A 19,507-nucleotide genomic window follows, 5' to 3' on the forward strand; every position below is an offset into this window, starting at 1 on the left:
GTCCCCACCCACCCTGGGGTAAATACGTGAAGTTTTTTGCTTCAGTGACAGAGGGCTAATTTTCTTCTTTCTCTTTTTTCCTCTTTTAAAGGTGAACCCCACACCGCAGGGTACGCGGGCACTGCTGAAAATGATGTACTGCCCACATTGCCGAGGTCTGGTATCGGTGAAGCCTTGTTACAACTACTGCTTTAACGTCATGAGAGGCTGCTTGGCCAACCAAGGGGACTTGGATGCCGAGTGGAATATCTTTATGGGTAAGGCAACAGGGGTTAAAACTGCATGAGTATATATTGATACTGCATCCCTCACCTGAACAGTTTTTGTGAGTGGCTGTGCTGAGCTGTAGCAGGTTTTTGATGGGTATGTTTTACTTCCACATCTCTGTATACAGCACACCTTTTGCTGTTCACGTTAGTTTCTAAATGAATAAGACTTCTGTCGTGCTAGTGACCTCTGCGGCAGCGAGCTTTAGGAGGGTGGAGGTGCAGTGTGCTTGTAGGCTTGGGGTGTCTCTACTTGCTGGACCAAACATGTATGCAAATGTTTTTTCCATACTACTCCTTATACATCGTTGTCACCATACAGCTGTCCTTTCTTGAAGCCAGTTTTTTTGCTCAACAGCCTGGGAGTCTCCCTGCCAGCCGTGGTGACCTTTGGGAAAAGCTGTAGGCCTCTATTTTACATTAAAAAATTGAATGGGACATGTGTCTGAATCTGTTCTTAAACAGCTCATTTGGTGCTTGGCCACTGTCGTTTTGAGATGTTGATAGGCCTTACGTGGTGCTCTGCAAGTGTTTTCACCATCCTGTTCCTCCTGTTTGTTATGTCTCTTATCTGCTCATGAACATTATTATTTGATACATGAAATTTAGACTGAGATGTTAAATTCTACCTTGGGTCAAGGCTCAGTAGAATTGGTGATGCATCATGTTTTGGGGGCACAGGCAATAGGCAATGTTTAATGTTTTCATTTGTGCTCCTTTTCCAGAAGGCTTGATTTATCTCTGAATGAGCATCCTTTGGGAGCAGTCATTTCACTCCAGTTGATGTGTGATGAAGTGCACATGTAAAGTATCTGCTGCTACTGACAAGGCTGCAGTACTCTTCCCATCCCACTCATGGAAGAAAAAGACTGTTAGAAAGAAAAATTTCCCTTTACTAAGCCGTGAGATTAAAAAAAGGAAACTTGCTGGTAATTGGCATTTCAAGCTAGATTTAAATCTTAGAACTTGTTTTCTCATGTTTTGTGCACTGGCTTTTCACTTCGTTGCCCATGCTGACTGGATGTGTGCAGGGTATTATTTTCAGAAGGCATTTTTTTGCCTGTGTATTCCATATAGGGAGTTAAATGTGACATTAAATTGGGTTTCCAAGTCATTCTCTGGGAGGCTGACACCCCTCACCCCCCCCATTCCTTCCAGCCGTCTTTCTCTTGAGAATATTAAGTATTTCAGCTACAATTGTTGCTGAAATAGCTCAAAGCCAGGAGACTTGCAAACATCTAGTCCAAGTAGAAAAGAGGAATCCCATGAAAGGGAAGGGCATAATGCCAGAAAACAGACAAAAGCACAAGCAGCTAATTGCTGTAGGTGGTATGCAGCTAAAAACGAACCTCAGGGGAAGCTGGCGAGCCCTGTCACACGAGACTGATCAGGGACTGCATACAATAATTAAGATTATTAAACAAGACAAAATAAATAAATGTGATTCTAGGTTGGAAGCAAAGCTTTGTTCTTGCAGTGCTTCCTCCCCAGGGGCTTCTTGCTTGCTCATTACTTAAGTATGGTATTAAGCATTGTTACATTTATTGGCAGTATTTACTTGGTTCTTGCGCTCTGGGTTGATTCGTGCGGTGGAGTGTGTATACTGAAAACTTGAGTTGTGCTTTTTTAGATGGTTTAATACCTGAACAGGTGCTGGTTATGTTCCAGATTTTCGTTTCTATTGCAATTTGCCACTTGAGGCAAATTAAATTAAATAGATCTGGTGTTTGGGGCAGGGCATATGTCACAAATACAACCTGCATGTGTGTTCAAAGGTTTAAATAAATAAATAAACAAACAAACAAAAAAATCCCCTCCCCCCCCCCCCCCCCCAATAAAAATCAGCCCACCTGCATGGGGTCAATGCTGTTTTGCATTGTGGGTTTAAATTATGTCAAAACTTAAGTTTTATGTTACGACAATTATTTATTACATGTGAAAAGCAGATTTTGAACCTAGCAAAATAATTTAAAGATAATTAATGGGAGAAGTTGCAACAAATGTTGCAAGTATATATGAATTTGGGTGCATGTGCATATGAAATATGCATGTGCATGTGTTAATGGGTCTATATATAAGTCAGTTATGTAAAGCATTTCCAAACTGGGATGTAAAGTTTGTCAGGTTTTCAAGACAAGACTTTATACTTCCTTACTTTGCAAAGTACCTTTTAAAGTTGTGGTATATGAAATAATGACTGAATTACCCTCTTTTCTTCCATTCAACTATCTGAATTATTTCACCCTCTATTCCTGGCACAATTGTACACCAATTAGACTTTGTTTCAAACAAGCTCTTCGGGGGGAGTTAGAGCTTTCCTGAATGAACAGTGTTAATCTCCAGTGCCTTTTCATAATTCCTGCCCCCCCTTCCAAAGGTTCACTCTGCTCAGAGATGTCAAATTTAGGTTCCATACACATATCTGGAGTACTACTTTGTGTGCAAAGAATTTTTTTCCCCTTAAGAAAAAAAAAAAAGAAGAAAAGATTGTTGTTGATGAATGGTCAAGGTCTTCCCCCTCTTTCCCTCCCCTTTTAAATCAGATCTTGGGGTTAAGACTGAAAACTGCCTTTTGTTCTTCAAGTCAGACAGTGAGGCTGAAGATGTGGGTTTCTGATTATTGGTGGCACAATGCGAAAGAATTGCTTTCCTTCATGAGAGTGAGGTGCTTTGTCGCCAAGGATTGTCTCGATGCCAGTAGCAAGGACAAATGTATGCAGGAGGAAAAGGGTCTTTAAGTGATGGCCTATATGGTGTGGGTTGGGGTTCCCCCCCACCCCACCCCACCCCCCGCCAAATCCACTTCTGTCTCCCCATCACAGGGAGGAGAGACAGTCTTTGTCGTGCTGTGTATTTGTAATAAGTGCCCAGGGTACATTTTTCACTCTGCCAGACTTTTTTTTTTTTTTTTTTGGTGATGCAGATCTGAGCCGCCTCACCGTGGTTTATGAATATCAATTATTTTGCACCACAGCTGGGGCAAAATAATTGATATTTATAATCAGCTTGTCTCTCCCAGAAGTGGGAAGTCTTTTTGGGAGATGAATTGTACTGAAGCTTCATTTCTGGTGTCAGTGCAGCGTGCCTCCCCTCTCGACGCGCAGTGATGCTAGCGTTATCTTGAACCCCAGCCAACCTTATTAATGTCAAACGTGGCTGCCAGAGGGAATCGCTGCTCACCACGACTGCTGGTGGGGACACCAGCCAGCTCCTGGTGGGAGGTAAAAGTTTTTGCAGGATGTTTCCAAAATCAAAATTGTGGATGAGGTAGAGCCACCCCCCCCATTCTAAATTTTAATAAAAGTTTATTTCGTTTAGTGCTCCTTGCCAGTATCAATCCCAGCTCCTGAAGAGCTCCAGTTGAATATATTTTCCAAGGGCAATTATTACTTTCCTTATCTTTTCTCGCCAGCTTTGGCAGCTCTGCTGGAGGCCGAATGCATTTTCTCTATCGGCAGTCAAAGCGGAGGCTGCATTCCTGGGCTGTGATACATGTAACGCCATGGCACCCCTGCTAACAAAGGACCCAATTCGCTCTACATTCCCATGGTCTTGTGGATGGCCTGCCCGGCTCAAAGTTTACAAAGACGCCAAACAGCCAGAAGAATTGGGGTTTATGTTTCCTTTCAGTCTTTCACAAACACTTTATTGATCTGCGGCCTTTCCTGGCCACTCAGAGAATTAAGTAGTTACAAAATGGAATGATTTTTTTTTTTTTAACTATGCATTTTGTGTGTTTTATTATCTGTCTATTCATAATATTTTTATTTGAAATGAGCGGCTTCCTGCAAACTGCACTGGGATGTTCTTTATGCACGTGAAAAACCCCAAAAGCTTTGACAATGATGAACACATTTAAGTTGTGCTCCACTTGTTTACAAAAGTCTCCATTTGGTAGCACATCAAAAGCATTTTTCTCCCCTCCGGCACAATGGTATATTCATGCTAGCAGTCATTACTCAGAGATTTGAAGCATCACTTTATTGGAGCCCACCACAATACAGTCTAAGACTCTTTGTTTCATTTGTTATTACCTTCTTCTTTTCCTTTTTTTTTTTTTTTTTTTTTTTTTTTTTTTTTTTAAATGTGTTTAGTTCAGACCTACGGCTAAATTCCAGCCATGCCCTGCAACAGCTCCATCATTGATGCTGGTGGTGTGTGCTTGCGGGGCGAGTGGCTTTCCTGGGGGCTCCAGCTCCTCCCAGGGTTCACTCCTTCAACACCACCAGCACCTTAGTGGAGCTCTGTGAGTCCTAGCTGACACGGTTTTTAGGATGGATTGATCAACTGATAGACCGTTAACTAACACCCAGCAAATCTCTAGGATACTGAGTTGTCTTGAAAAAAATGGATTTACAGGCTAGGAAAGCACCTGCAGTTTAAGTGGGGGTTTTGGTGTAGGGTAGTTTTTTTTAATTTTTATTACTATTTATTAATGTTACAATAATAATTTAAGTACAACTAGATTAGTTATATAGTTGTCGTCAGCTTGTGGATTTTTTACTGTAGTTTAACATGACTTGGGCGCTCAGGCAGAGGTATTACTAAATTGTTCAGTATGTGGGATATCTTTATAGGGCTTTAACAGGTTAACTGGAGCCCACAGAAGTTCTCTGCTTGTTGGAAGTACCTTCTTGTGCTTAGGAGAAAGGTGAACGTCATGAGAAACCCTTTTCATGAATTATTAATAGACTGACTGTGAAATGCCCATTTCTCCTTCTCGGAAGGGAACAAGCCTATTTTGGGAGTGGGGAGGAGCTCTTCGGGAGACTATTTTACCTCTAGGCCAGTGGGGCCCTTGTGCCCTGGCCTTCCATGTCACAAGGCTAGGAAAAATTGAAACACAACTGGGAAATCAGTTTATGGCAGAGTGTCATGAAGTGACGCAGAAGAGGAGGCCATCAAACGGAGTGCTTTTGGGTTGAGGGACCACAGTGAAAACTAAATAAAGGTTGCGATGGGTGAGAAGAGACAAGTGCTGAGCACCAGGTGTGTACCTGGAGGCACCTTCTAGGGGAGAACCAGAGAGAAGGCTTAAATTCAATGCAGGGTGAAGGTCTTTGTGCCAATAATAACTTCTCAGAAGAAGTGCTGGATGTTCAGTAGCTGCTCTGTTTAATGATGTATTTGGTGAAGATGTGCATGTCTGCACAGGAGGAGTGACCCCGTGTCGGCTGAGGGACTTTTCCATCTCCCCTTGCCTGGAAATGTGCCAAATATTAGTGCACAGCGTTTACCCTGGTCTCATGCAGTCTCCCTTGTGCAGATTGTCCACGTAATGCCAGAAGGTGCGACCCCTTGGCTTCCCAATGCACGACAAAGCCTGTAGCCTTCCGTAAGGGAGAGATGGTAGCAGTGATCATCTTGTGCCCTTTTGCATTGGTGTCTTGTATTCAGGACCAGCCTGAGGAAGCCAGTGGATTTGAAAGCAGTCTTGAAAAACAAATGACACAAGGCAACTTTTAATAAACAGGCACGGAGAGGAGAGTGTTAGTAATGCTCGTTCTAATGGGAGGAGCTGATTACAGGCTGCCTGCTGGCAGGCTGCGATGGCTCTCCCTCATTTAATGTGGTGTTTGATGTATATGAGCCCATGGCTCGATGCTGGCAGCCTGTACGTGCCTGGTGAAGCTGTAGGCTCTGGGAACAGCAAAATGTTTCCTGGAGATGTGTGCTGGTCAGAAGCGATGTTGCAGTGGGTAATGGCTGTGTGCTCAATCTGTTATCCTTGTTACTGTTACTCCTGAAGCGCCACCATTAAAAGCCTTTGTTTCTTTCTTTGTGTTAGATTCGATGCTGCTGGTAGCAGAGAGGCTGGAGGGTCCTTTCAATATCGAGTCCGTCATGGACCCCATTGATGTGAAAATTTCTGATGCAATCATGAACATGCAGGAGAACAGTATGCAGGTGTCTCAGAAGGTAAAAGGGCCAAGAAGACACTGAGGCTTTATTTATCCCAACGTGTTTTGTTTTCACACTCTTGTCAATGTTTTTTCTTTGATGCTTTTTCAAGTAGGTATATAAAGCTGACGTATTATTTTGGGCAGGGACTGGGTTGGAGCCTGGAGAAGGGAGGCTCTTGTGACCTCCCATTTCATAAAACCCTTTCCTCCTCTTGTGTAGGTTTTCCAAGGATGCGGCCAGCCAAAAACGCTTGCCCAGGGCCGGACTGCTCGCTCTGTCTCTGAAAGCGGTTTCAGCGCTCGTTTCAGACCCTACAACCCGGAGGAGCGGCCAACTACAGCGGCCGGCACGAGCTTGGACCGACTGGTGAGTGCCTGATCCTGCTAGTGCTGCACAGGCGCTTTGCACCCATGTGCCATAGCATATAATTTTCCAGTTGTAATTTATAGGGTTTCTTAATATTCCTTGGCTGTCTTAAACTCTCTGAGGGGTGTAATCTGCCCATGGCTCTAGACATGAATTACCTCAACACTTCTATGTTAGAAAAGTGCCTGTGTTTAAGGCTTGGCTTATGAGTAATACGTGTGTGAGGAGCCATGTTTAATTTTGTATTAAAAAAAGTAAATCAACCATCAAAACACGCAGCCTGAAGATCTGGCCTATACACATCTGTTGTGATAAAAAATACCTTTCCAGCTTCACTTTTAATGAGTGGTATTCTGGATTATGTGCCGTGTTTCTTTTTTCTTTCTTTTTTTTTTTTTTTTTGTTTTACTTAATAGGTTACTGATGTGAAAGAGAAGTTGAAGCAAGCCAAAAAATTTTGGTCATCTCTCCCTGGCAACATTTGCAATGATGAAAAGATGTCTGTAGGCACAGTCAATGAGAACGAGTGCTGGAATGGGAGCGCCAAGAGCAGGTTTGGCGAAGTTTGGCCACCCCCAGTTAACTCTTTCCCCTCACCCCAGCCTTTCTTGGCCCACTGGCCCCTCTCCCCAAGTGTTCTTCTCCTACAGGAGTGATCCCAGCTCCCCCAAGAAAGGTTGCTGCTATTACCCCTTTGTTTTTTGTAGGTGGGAGAGCTTGAACACAAAGCTAAAGGGTTGTTCAAACTCTGTGTAGTGGTTTGTTTTAAAGGAGGGAACTGAGACTAGATATGCAGATAAGGCATCTCTCCTTGGATTTAAACCTCTTACTGGTTGCTCACGGGTTTTTGGAGGTAATTTGTACAAAATCTTGTATCATGGGCACAGGGTAGGGATGATTGTGGTGTCTGACAGAGCTGTGGCCCCAGTGCCCCCAGCTGGTGTTTCTACCAGAAGCTGTTGCTGGGCTCCCTGTTGAGCAAGAGCAGGGGAGATAGAGGCTGGTGAAAGGTCCTCTTCTGCACTGCTGAGGTCAGTGACACAAGGGGGCCAGTGGTTTTCTTGCATGCTTTTTGTGGAAAAATACTTACAAATCTTTTTTTCCCCCTTTCCTTTCTTGTGAGGAAGAAATTGCCAACATATGAATAAGCCAAAGGTTTTCTGTCATATTGTTTGTGTAACTAACCTTTGTTTTGGAAATAGAAGTTTCTTTATTTTGTTTGCTTACTAAGGGAAATAAGCAAAATCGAAGATGTTCCATTAAGAAAAAAAAACCAAAAAACAACCAAGACAGTCTACCAGGGTTTTCAGCAGTTTTTCTAAGTAATAGTAGTTTTTACCTTTGTTATTTTGGGGGCACAGGGCAAAGCCGTACTGCATAAATTTTGTGCTGTTTTGTGTGCGCGCCTTTAACTTCGTCTCACTTGGCCGGGGTGATGGTTTAGGTCTCTCTGACAAGAAATGACTCAGTCCTCTTCAGGTTTTGTTTATCAGCAGCACGTACAGGGCTTTCCACAGCAGATTTCCCCAGTGCGCACAGGGGCCAGCACCAGTAAGGAGGGGAGATGGAGACTCTGCAGCACTGGGCAAGGAGACAAAGGGGAGGCTGGATATCTTATATTTTGCTTTGTTGTTAGTATTTTCTCTGTGGCTCCAATAAGCTAAAAGTTCAGTGGTTTCTCTGACTTCTTTGAAACATATAATATTGATCACAAATAGTAACAAAACCAATAATAATAATAAAGCCTTCCATATATAGGATAGGATTTGAGCATGCCCTTCATATGTATGCTTATATCTCACTGCCTGGTCTCAAGGGTCAGTAGGTTGTGCTAAAGGCTTTTTTCTCTCTTGTGATACTGACATTGGCATCATAACTAAGAAAAGCAGTGCTTTCTTCAGTTAAACAATGATTATTTTTTTTTGCTTGTCAAGTCAGGTAATTGGAGGAGAGAAAAAATTGTTATATCCCTGCTCTGTAAGGTGATACTCCAAATACCTGTTTCAGGAGATGTATTCTGTTGGGGTTTGTTGCTCAGTCTCTTTTAAACCCAGACGCTGTATGTGTATTCAGTTCTGAGCATGCACACCTCCTCAGGCTGAGCAGCTCGTCTCTTCTCTGCTTCAATGCATGGGGTTATGTTATCTCATCTTCAACATCACAGATGTTTCTCCTGCTGGGGTTATTAGGGAAATTGCATCTCATGTCTGCGTGGTGGGAAGTACACATTTAATACCCCAGCTTGATGGTTAAGGTGCATTATGCAAAGCCAGAATGACACGCTTGGCTCCAACAGTTACTATAGGTTTCTCTGGGATAACTATGGCCCCAAAGGTTGTTTTCCTGGAAGGGTCATCTAACTGGGCATCGAGGCACCTAGGCATCTCAGCAGCTTGTTTTTCTCTGTTGCCTGCAGTGAGCTGATTTATGCTGTTGTAAGCTATTATTACTATAAGCCCTAGATTTTCCTTCACTTTTCAGGTTGGGGAGAAAATTCTTTCCCCTGCCTTTGCGGCACAGGGTATGTGAAAACAGTGTTTAATTCCACATGCTGCTCAGATTGCAGGGAGGGGAGATGGGGTAAGAAGCTGGAGAAGGGCTCCATGAGGGTTATTATGTGGGAAGATCACGTTGGGCTCAGAGTATCTCCCAGGTTGGAACAAAGGTGGCATCACCAAGTTCCCACACTGTTGCCCATCAGTGTGGGACCCTGCCAAGCTGCAGCTCTGGTACCAGCAGGAGTGGTTTCTTTTCAGGTATGACTTTGCGGTGACTGGAAACGGCCTAGCAAGTCAAGTGAATAACCCGGAGGTAGAAGTTGATATTACCAAACCAGACATGGTGATTCGCCGGCAAATCATGGCTCTGCGGGTGATGACCAACAAGCTGAAGAATGCGTACAGTGGGAACGATGTCGACTTCATTGACATAAGTATGTGTGCTCCTGTTTGCCTTTTTCTTTAATTGCATTTCATGCTAACACAAGAGTAGCTGGTTAAGCTTCAGCTGTGGCTAAAGCATGTTGGTAAAGAGGGTGGGAAACAGCATCTCCAACAGGCTGTGTGAGGAGGCTTGTTTCCATTGAATCACAGAATGATTTGGGTTGGAAAGGACCTTTAATGATCATCTAGCCCAACCCCTGCAATAAGCAGGGACGTCTTCGGCTAGATCAGGTTGCTCAGAGCCCCATCCAGGCTGACTTTGAATGTTTCCAGGGATGGGGCATCTACCACCTCTCTGGGCAACCTCTTCCAGCGTTTCACCACTCTCACGCTAAAGAATTTCTTCTTTATATCTAGCTTGAATCTACCCTCTTTTAGTTTAAAACCATTACCCCTTATACCTATGGCTACAAACCCTACTAAAAAGCCTGTCCCCATCTTTCTTATAAGTCTCCTTTAAGTACTGAAAGACTGCAATAAGGTTTCCCTGGAGCATTGTCTTCTCCAGGCCGAACAATCCCAAATCTCTTAGCCTGTCCTGATAGGAGAGGTGATCCAGCCCTCTGACCGTTTTCCTGGCCCTCCTCTGGACTCACTCCAACAGGTCCATGTCTTTCCCGTACTGAGGACTCCGGAGCTGGAGGCAGTGCTTAGCTGGGGTCTCACCAGTGCAGAGGGGCAGAACCACCTCCCTCACCTTGCTGGCCATGGTTCTTTTTGGGAGCCCAGGCTATGGTTGGCTTTCTGGGCCATGAGCACACGTTGCCAGCTCACGGATGGGTGCGATGGACGGCACGCCGAAGCCACATTAACCAGAGGACCTGGGCTTCTGTTGCGTAAATGTTGAAACATCCATGCGCTTGCTTTCCTCGCTGCCCCCACTGCCTTCTGCGAGCGAAGCTTGGTGCTGCAGATGGCAGAGGAGGACAGTGCGTGTGTTTGTCTCCCACAGGTGAGGAGAGCAGCGGGGAGGAGAGCGGCAGTGGCTGCGAGCTCCAGCAGTGCTCCGCCGAGTTCGAATTCAATGCCACCGAAGTCACTGGGAACTCCAACAAGAGTGATAAGAACGTGAACACTTCTGCCGCTACCAGGAGCGGTTTATCACAAGCAGCCTTGCTCCTTAGCATTTTGTTCTTGGCCATGCAAAGACAATGGAGATAATTGTGCAGCGTAGGTGGGGGGTGGGGAAAGACTTTTAATTATCAAAGTTAGAAGGCACCTGCTTTCACTTTTATACCATCTAGGGACATTGCTTTTTAAGTTAATGGACAACAGTGTACAGTTTTTACTACGTTGCCACTGGTTTTAAGATACTGATGTATTTTTTTTTTTTCCCTTGCTATTCTGGGAATAACAGGAATGGACAGGGGCTACCAGTCTGTCCCGTTCACCAAGAATCCATATTAGAGGTGGATAACAAAAATGTATATACAAGCCTGTAGTTAGCTCTGCATTTGTGTCTTTATGACTTTTTTCTTTTCTTTTTTTCCTTTTTTTTCTTTTTTTTTTCTTTTTTTTTTTTTTTTTTACTATATTTCTTATGAAAACAAAAAAAAAAAACCAGGGTCTTCTTTTGGCCTGTAACAAGTATGTGTTTCTGAAATGAGAAATATCTGTACAGAAGCAGGTTTTATTTATCATGTTATCTTATGGGGGAAAAAAATAATTGCCCAACAAGCAGAAAACGTGTTTCATGTAGTTAACTTCCCATTTATCCACATTATGTTAGTTGCCTTATCTGGAAAGAAGTGGAAGTAATTTGTCTTTATTACGTGGTGAAACAGAAGGTGAAGGCAGAGCTGGTCGGTGTGCCAAGTGCCCTGTTTGCATAGGGCGTTAATGCGAGGAGCAGGTTGTACTTTCTTTACAGGAGGTTTGGTTAAATTGGAAGAGTCTACAGAGAATTCCAATTCCGCAGGTGCTAAGAAGAGCTGTCGTTTGTTCCCCAGGATCCTTGCAATTAGCTGTAACCTGTAGGTCAGTTCCCGACGTCCATCCCCCGTGGGAATAAGGCATTAAACTTGTTCGGTTGGAAGCAACGTGTCGTCTCGCAGATCCAAATGCCAACATGTGTCTTGTCTGCAAATTTGTTAAGATGAATGTTGGATTGATTTTTTAAAATTTGTTTGTTTTTAAGGAATACTCTGGCAAGGGGGAGGCGGGGGGGTGCCAAGTTTGTTCTTGCAAGAGTTGTGTTTTCTCTCTGATGGGGGGGCAAAAGGGAAGGAGCAGGCGGGCAGTGCCCCGCGGCACCGTTGCAGGCAGGTCGGAGTAGGAGCAGTCAGGAGCTGGCAGGGCTGAAGATGTCTCTTTTTCAGTGTATTTGGTCTCCTGGGAGCTGATGCCCAGCGACTGTAGCTTTTAGGCACTACCTGAGACACCTTCCTCTCTCTACCTGCGCTTTTGTAGTTGGAACAGTTTTGTGGTGAACAGCAACTCATTAATAAAAGAAATGTATATTTTTAAGAAAAGAGATTAAATAATTTTTAAAAGAGTTTAGGGAAAACAAAGTCTTTGGAAAGACTCAAAATTATTCTGCATGTCTCCTCCTGCTTTAGGTAGCCTTTAGGTCTGGCTGGATACTGGGATCCAGCTGGGAGAGCAATCCAGAGAGAGAGGGTTTGCTGTATTCCACCCTTGTGTTGTAAGGATAATTTTCTATTTTTATATTGAAGCATTAATTACTTGTTAGCTCAGGGTCAGCGTTATATTCAACTTTTATTTTCACACCAAGTTTCTGCAAAGCTATAAAGACGGAGTATTCTTGGCTGGTATAAACAATCCTGGAGGCTTAATTTTACTAGAAGTAGCCAGTTATTTATTAAAACATGATGTTAGTAGAGTTAGGGATATTCTGGCTAGATTATTTTTCTTTAGAAAATAAATCATGGAACCATAAAGTTGAAAAAGTTATAAATTTATGTGTGGGAAAAAATGGATTGTAAATAGCTAAGTTGCTTTGCAAGGAATTGGAAAATGTGCTGATACTTAGAAACTACCTCAGTTCTGAGGAATTTCCTTTCTAGCTTTGAGTGCTATTACATTTACTTGGTAGAAGTGAATCTGGTCTCCAATATGTAGCTGAAAGAGTTATCCCTATAGACCTTGTTAGATTGTTTTTAATTTAGAGGGTTGAACTACATCCAGCTGTTTTCTTTCAGCTAAGTTCCCTAACAAAGAGAATTTCTGAATTAAATATTGCTGATGGTTTCCATGACTTTTCCTGATTTGTTTGGTTTCATGGCATTTTCTGATTGCCCTTTAATTATTTAAATGGTTCTAGCCATTTGAATTTTAATCCTGAAATAAACAAACCTTAGATGCACTACCATTGTAAATATATCGCAGTAAGGTCTGACTGGATAACCCTTCTGGCTTATACCCAGCTGGCAGGCTGGCAAAGTTAAATGAGGAGAAAAAAAATAAAATTAAACTTCTTCAGAGCTCAGAGAGTGGTGGAACAAAAGCCCTTGTGTTCGGAGGGGCTGACTTCTCCAACATCTCCCTTCTTGGCATAAGTGTTCATATGTAAGAAAGTTGCTTGTAAATTCTCCTGCTTTTGAGCGTTACTGCTCAGAAAAAAACGTTTTTGAATTTATATTTATCATTTTACAACTAATTATTATTCCTTAGTTTGGTACAAGCCACCAATGCAAAGACCTGTGGTGAGTTTTAAGTGTGTCCAGTTGACTTTGTTAATAGCACAACAATCCTCTGCTATATAAAGGACAGATTTGTCACCTGGGGCTACAGAAAACAAGAGTAAACATCAATGTAGGATGATCAAAAGTTGTGTTCCTGCTTTTATTTTGTGTTTGTGTGTGAAATCGGCTCTCTGACACAAGCTTGTAAACTGAACCATGCGAGCAGGGACGAGGCATGCTGCTGACTTCGAGGAAGGCATGTGCTCCCTTGCTTCAAGTATGGTTTGTGGTTTTTTTTTTTCACATAACCATTGCCGTTACAAGCATGATTTAAAGAAAAATTCCCATACATAGAATTAATAATTAAAATTAATGGCATTGGTAACGAGCTTCAAATGCAAAACGAACCAGGAAGGTGGTGTTCTTGGCAGCATATGAGGTGCTGTCTCCCAAAGAGCTGGAATAAAAAAATACAGCCCTTGAAAGGACCTGCTTTAGCAGCTGTGTGCTGCGACAGCCTCGCAGGCAACGCTTGCACGGCGTGTGCAGGCTGCTCTGGGTTCCTCCGGCTGTGTCTGTGCTTCAGTGCAGGGGGAAAAGGAGAGCACATAATGGGACTCTTGTTCTGTGCTGTGGTGGTAATGTGGCCCTAAGTTGGGACACATGACCCTGGCAGCAAGAGGAGTCCCCCCGCAGCCCTGGGGCAGGGTCCTGCCCCTGCCCCCAGCTGAGCTTTTGTCCTCACGGGCAAGTTGGTGTATTAATTCTGGAAACTGCGACCTCTCAGTACATTGGTCGTTTCTTAGACCTGATGGTGCTGAAGTTTCCATCACCATCCTCTTAACTGCTTTAGCTGGATCTAAGACTTGCTGGACCTGGCAAGACCTCTGGCACGGTCCTGGCTGCTTTCATGGTAGTGTCTGGTGTTGGACGTTTTAGAGCAAGGCACATAAAAAAATCTCTTCAGTCTGTTTGGATGTTTTTAATTATCACGTGTCCCACAGTAACTGCTGGCTCTGATTGTCACCCTCCACCCAAAGCCACCCTCTTCCCTCCTATGGAGCAGTGTCCCCCTGTGGTGGAGGTGGCAGCCAGATGAGTGACAGTCTGACCTGCTCCTGCTCACACCCTTCGCTTGCCAGCACAAACCCATGGCATTTCTTCTTGTCCCTGGGAAAGCCTGTGCCACTGGCATACCTCCACAGCCAGGAGCGGAGACACTGAGGTTCTGCCGGCACAGGCAGGCCCTGGAGCATCTTGGGGGACTCTGTGGACCAAGGATTGTGTGTGTGGAAGCTGGTGGGCATGGCTGCTAAAGGAAACCCAAGCCTGGATAAATCCATCTCGGACTACTGGAAGAAAATAACTTGCATGGTTTTTTAACATATATTTTTTTTTAATGCCGGTGGCTTTATTTTTCCATGTAAGCCAGGCTGAGTATCTAGGAGAACTGCGGAGTGTCACTGCCTCAAGTCTCTGCCTGGTGTGATGGCCAGTGGCCACCTGCCTACAGTGGTCCATAAGCCATCACTGCAGTGCCTGCAAGGCAGGCAGGAGGGTGGCCTGTCCTCTGCTGATTCTCTTCCTTGGGATGCTATCTAGGATTACTAGTAATTTAAAAATAAATTTAAAAAAATAATGTAGAAGGGGATGAAGATTGATGAAGGAACATTGCAATCCCCTTCCTGGCTGGTGGGATCTCTATTGTCCTGAGCTGCTACATGGCGGGGGGGGGGGGGGGGGGGGGGGCTCACAGCAGGGAGCCACCCCAGGAGGCCGAGCAGCCACCAGGTCAGCACTGCCCCTCCTGCCTCTGTCCCCTGGCCGGGGGGTTGCAGTCCCCATCCCAAACGGGTCTGTGCTTCGTGGCGTGTTCGTTGTGGTGGCTGTGATTTAACGGTTCGAGGTATCTGCAAAACACACGTTGGTTAGGCATTGTGCAACAGTGGTGTTTTTAGAACCACCTGAATGTGAACTAAGCCTAGTAATTTTTTTTCATTTCTTGATAATGCTGTTTCAGGTATCATGTTTTCTGGGTTTGGTTTGCTTTGTTGTTTTTTTTTAATCCTCTGTTGTAGTTTGTTTGAGGGCTTGTGACTGTAAATTGCTTGGGAAGAGGCAGCTCTTCATGGACTTGCTGTAATTCTGGGTCAAGTGTGCTTAAATTGCTGTAATTTGTATCTAATGGATTGAGAGCCCTTTTGTAACTACTGGAGCAAGGAGGGGCTCCCACCCTGAGAGGAGGGGAAGGTAACCTGGGCATGGCCCTTTGTCCCTCTCCTCTGGGAGGGAGGACCATCCTTTCCAGCCGTCCCTTGGGCTAGGCAGCCTGGTGAGAGCTGGGGACCCAGACAGGTGCAGAAGGGGTGGGTGGCCGTGGGGAAGAGGCTTTTGCTAAACCTGGTGAGTTTTGGGGAATGCTGATGGAGTGTCCTGATGTTGTGTTGCTTTCTTGATGTTTACTACCTGTGTGCTGTAGGCTGGGTGCCGGTGGGTAGCTGGTGGAGATGTTTTTCCTCCCTAAACCTGCTCTGCCTCATTTGCCTTTGCCCTTTTGGGCTCCTTCCAGCCTGCTCACTGTGACTTTGTCCTGTGTTTTCTTGCTGCCCTGGCTGCTTTTTCCCAAATCTTTGCTTTTTGTGGTGGACTCTTTTACGTGTGCCCCGTGTCCCAGCAGGAGCAGAGCAGGGATGTGTCTCCCCCGTGGACCTGGTGGTCTCCTCTGCAAGTGATCTCCGTTTAACTCTCAACCAGAGACTGCTGCAAGCATTAAAACAGGAGTTTTCATTGAAAAAGCAGCTCTTAAAATTTATATTGGCAAATCTGCCTCAGGTTGTTAGCCATTTCAACAGCCAGGTGATGTCTCTGCCTCCCCAGCGGTCACATAGGAGCTGAGTGGGAGCGGCTTCATCCCCATCATAAAATTTGGGGTGCCCGTGCCCCTCTTCATGTACTGCGGCAATACAATTCCCCTATGTAGCTGTTCATCTTCCCAGTGTGTCCTGCTGCATTGTCTCCTACTACGTGTGTCATTAATTCATGTAATCTGGTGCAAATCAATATGCTAAACCCCTCATTAATTGGGTTACTGATTTATACTAATGAGACTTAAAATCTTGGAGAAGCTTGAGGGTATTTGTTTCTTCTCTGAAGGGCTGACAAGCCATTGTCAGCCCCACAATGGCTGGCCCTTGGCTGGGCTGGTAATTGCCTCATGGCTGTATTTGCATCGACATAATGGTGAGGATGTTAGCAGGAGTTAAGACATCTCATCTTTTCCTCTGATTGGGAAAATTCAGGATTAGCAAGGTGGAATGCGTTTGCCAACGGTTGCTGGCAGCCCTGTTGTGCAGGGTGGCTGCTCTTTACCTGTAACGCAGCTCTGTTGGCGTTCCCATTATAAACCTGCTTTTCTTCAGAGCTCTATAAGCTCAGCCATAAAAATCAGGCCTGCCTGAAAACTTGGCACGTTAGGAATTGGCCAGGCTTTTATTTTTTCTGGTGGGAAGAACTGATGATTATTTTTAGAAGAAATTGTTTCGTCTGTGAAGTTTAATGGGTTGAAATGCTGTTTTGGCATTCACAAGCCTTCAAACCAGCTTTGTTGAAAACCCCATTTAGCATCATCAATAATACAGTAATGCTGAGGATCCCCAGGGACAGGCAACTAGAACAATAGCTGAAATCTTACATTTTTAAAGCTAATTGTTGTACATGTTCAGCCATTTCCCCCATGCCAGTACCACACACGCGCTTGCTGTCTTGTGCAAGCAGCAGATCTGAGGACGGTTCAGTCCACAGGAGGCATTTCGCTGACGTTAACAGGGGGTGCATCTGCATTTGCAGGGACTCTGATGGATGCAAGGTCACAGTTACTTATCAACTGGGGTGCTGCAGTACGAAAACTATTCTGGTTTAACCAAGAGCTTTTTTTGGTTTTTTTTTGTTTGGGGTTTTTTTCTTTTTTTTTTATGGCTGCCTTTGTTCACATCCCCATAACAGGATGTGTTTGTATCGAAGCTGCGATGTGCAATCCTAAATAACTATACCTGTATGACAGGGCTCTGGAGGCAGCTTTCAATGCATTTGTCTTCACACCACCCCTCTGATTTTGGGTGAGCAGCCACCCTGCCCTATTTGCAGCTGAGAAGCTGGGCACCTTGATAAACGTGTGGGGTAGCGGAGCGAGAGAAGTGGCTCTCGCCTTAACAGTCCTAAATGACTTTGTTGTTTGCTCTGAATCTCCCACGCTGCTTTCATGAGGATGCTTCTGGTAAAATGCCTTGGAGAATGAGGTGAGGCGCTGACTTCTGAGAGAATGGTGCTGCTGTGTCTTGGGGCAAGTGGGAACTTTGGCTGGTGTGCCATGGCTTTGCTACTTTGGCTTCTTGCATAGGAAAAAAATTTTCCAAATTTGGAAAACAAAATTAAAATACATAACCACTGCTTATTTATTATTAGTTCCTTTGCTTGGTTGTGCATTCAGAAGCACTTTAGTATCGAATAAGAATTTGTTGCTACAAAATAGTGGTGGGATTTTCAGGTTTGAGCAGGAACAGTTGGGAATCGGTGCTCACGTGGGAGAGAGAGGGCTCTTGGCTAGCCAGAGGCCAGGAGAGTCAGCATTACAAAGAAGCCGTTGTCTTTGACAGAGGTCTTCCGGAGCCTCGTTGTCTGAAAATAATTAGCTAAATAAATTAGGTATGTTCTATTCCTTGTGTGTTCCGTACTAAGTAATTCTGACATTTGGCTTCCTAGCGAAAGGGGTAATGTATATACGGCAGATAGCTCAGCTGGTCTTTTGTCAGCCGCCCCCACGACAGCTCTGCTCGCTGCTGCCTGCACCCGGGGAGGAGTTTGCACAGATTATAACAGAAGGAGAAGCTGTTGGGGAGCCTTGTGCTGACCAAAGGGATGGGGATGAGATGCCTGGGGAGCTCGTGGCCAGCTGGATGGGGGGTGGGCAGAGCTGCCCTTTGGCTCCTGGGTGGAAGTGTAACCTGCCACAGAGGCCATGTTCGGCTGCAAACGCGTTTAGAACAGGGGTAGCAATTCCCTTCCTTGGTGTGCTCCAACACGTTAGTGCAGGTGTGGCACTGGATGAGTCAGAGGCTCATCCAGGAGCTCCCAGCGTTGTGGGGCCAATAGATGATGGTTGGAAATGAGAGGGAGATGTGAGATGAGTGCCTTGGGCAGCACTTGAGCTGCATCTTTGCCACTTACTTGATTTCTGTGCTTGCTTTCACTCTTGATTATTTCAAGTGCATTAAATAGCGGCCTGCCTTGTGGTGGTGTATTAGCAGCTTCTTTCCTGAGAGGGGCTGGTGGCAGCATCATTTGGCCCACACTCCCGTGCTGGTTTTCTCTGCCATGGGGCGCGATCTCCATCAAAAGGCAGCGGGGTTGCAGCGTTTCCCGTGTTCTCTCTTTTGTTGGCCACCTTTGCAACAAGCATTGCGGAGGCTCTCGCTGCCTGTCCTCCCGACAGAGCCACGCTTACCCAGTCTGTGCTTTTTACTGCGGCATTTAAACCCTGCTGCAGGGTGAGAGCGTTTTGTTTGCAGCTCGGGAGGGAGATGCAGCTGACAGAAGGGCACAGGAGCCAGGTTTGTTCGTGGATTTTGTGCTGCGCCCTCCAGGCGATCGCAGGAACCAGACGTGAATTTGAGGCTTCTGGAAGGGGAAACCTCCCCCGTTAGGATTTTTGTCATTGCATTGCAAAGAGGGTTTACTTACTTCCTCGTTTTCATGCCCTTGCTGCTCACACCCACAGCATTAAGGAAGCAGGAACCCCAGCTGTGAGAGGCTGCTAAACCTATACAATTGGAGGTGCATGGAAAACTTGAGTAAAACCATGAGCGAGCCTGTATTTTTGTCCCGTCTCAATGGATGGAGGAAGCAATGCGTTAATGCATTCTATCCTTTGGTTTTCAAAAACATATTAAAGGGAAAATAACCCCACCAGCACACAAACCCCCTCCAGCCCCAGGGGCATGTGCACGGTTGGGTGAGGCAATGCAGGAGGCTTCCTAGGAGTCTGCAGTGATGAAGGTTGTGCTGAGGCTGTGTGTCCCCAGGGGGACGGGCAGCTCCATGGCACAGGACCCAGCACAGGAACATTCCTGGCTGTAATGAACCCAAATTCATCACGAATCAGGGCTCTGCACTAGGTTCCATTCCACCAGGAAGATGGGGATTTTGGGGACCCATGTAAACAGCCCCAGGGCTTGAGCTGGGGTGAGCTGGGCTGTGGTGGTACAGCCGCCTCCGGCACCGGCAGCAGCCATGGCTCAGCTGTCTCCGGGTGATGGATTCGTGGCTCTCCTCTTCTGGGCCCAGCACTGAGACAGCGGGGTGGTTTTAATGAGAACATGTAAGTTAAAAT

At 45.2% G+C, this 19,507-nt stretch overlaps 1 protein-coding gene across 1 annotated transcript in view; it reads left to right on the forward strand.

Annotated features, from left to right (window-relative positions):
- Nucleotides 1-13,267, forward strand: part of GPC4 (glypican 4) — a 70,333-nt gene extending 57,066 nt beyond the window's left edge. The window contains exons 4-9 of the mRNA XM_080366173.1: nt 92-257; nt 6,055-6,185; nt 6,390-6,536; nt 6,953-7,089; nt 9,293-9,468; nt 10,431-13,267. Coding sequence (XP_080222299.1) covers nt 92-257; nt 6,055-6,185; nt 6,390-6,536; nt 6,953-7,089; nt 9,293-9,468; nt 10,431-10,639 — 966 coding nt within the window. The 3' untranslated portion in view covers nt 10,640-13,267. The remainder of the gene's footprint in view (nt 1-91; nt 258-6,054; nt 6,186-6,389; nt 6,537-6,952; nt 7,090-9,292; nt 9,469-10,430) is intronic.
- Nucleotides 13,268-19,507: the final 6,240 nt, after the last annotated feature.

This window comes from Falco punctatus (genome assembly GCF_963210335.1).
Source record: "Falco punctatus genome assembly, chromosome: 15".
In the NCBI taxonomy this organism is placed as follows: Eukaryota; Metazoa; Chordata; class Aves; order Falconiformes; family Falconidae; genus Falco; species Falco punctatus.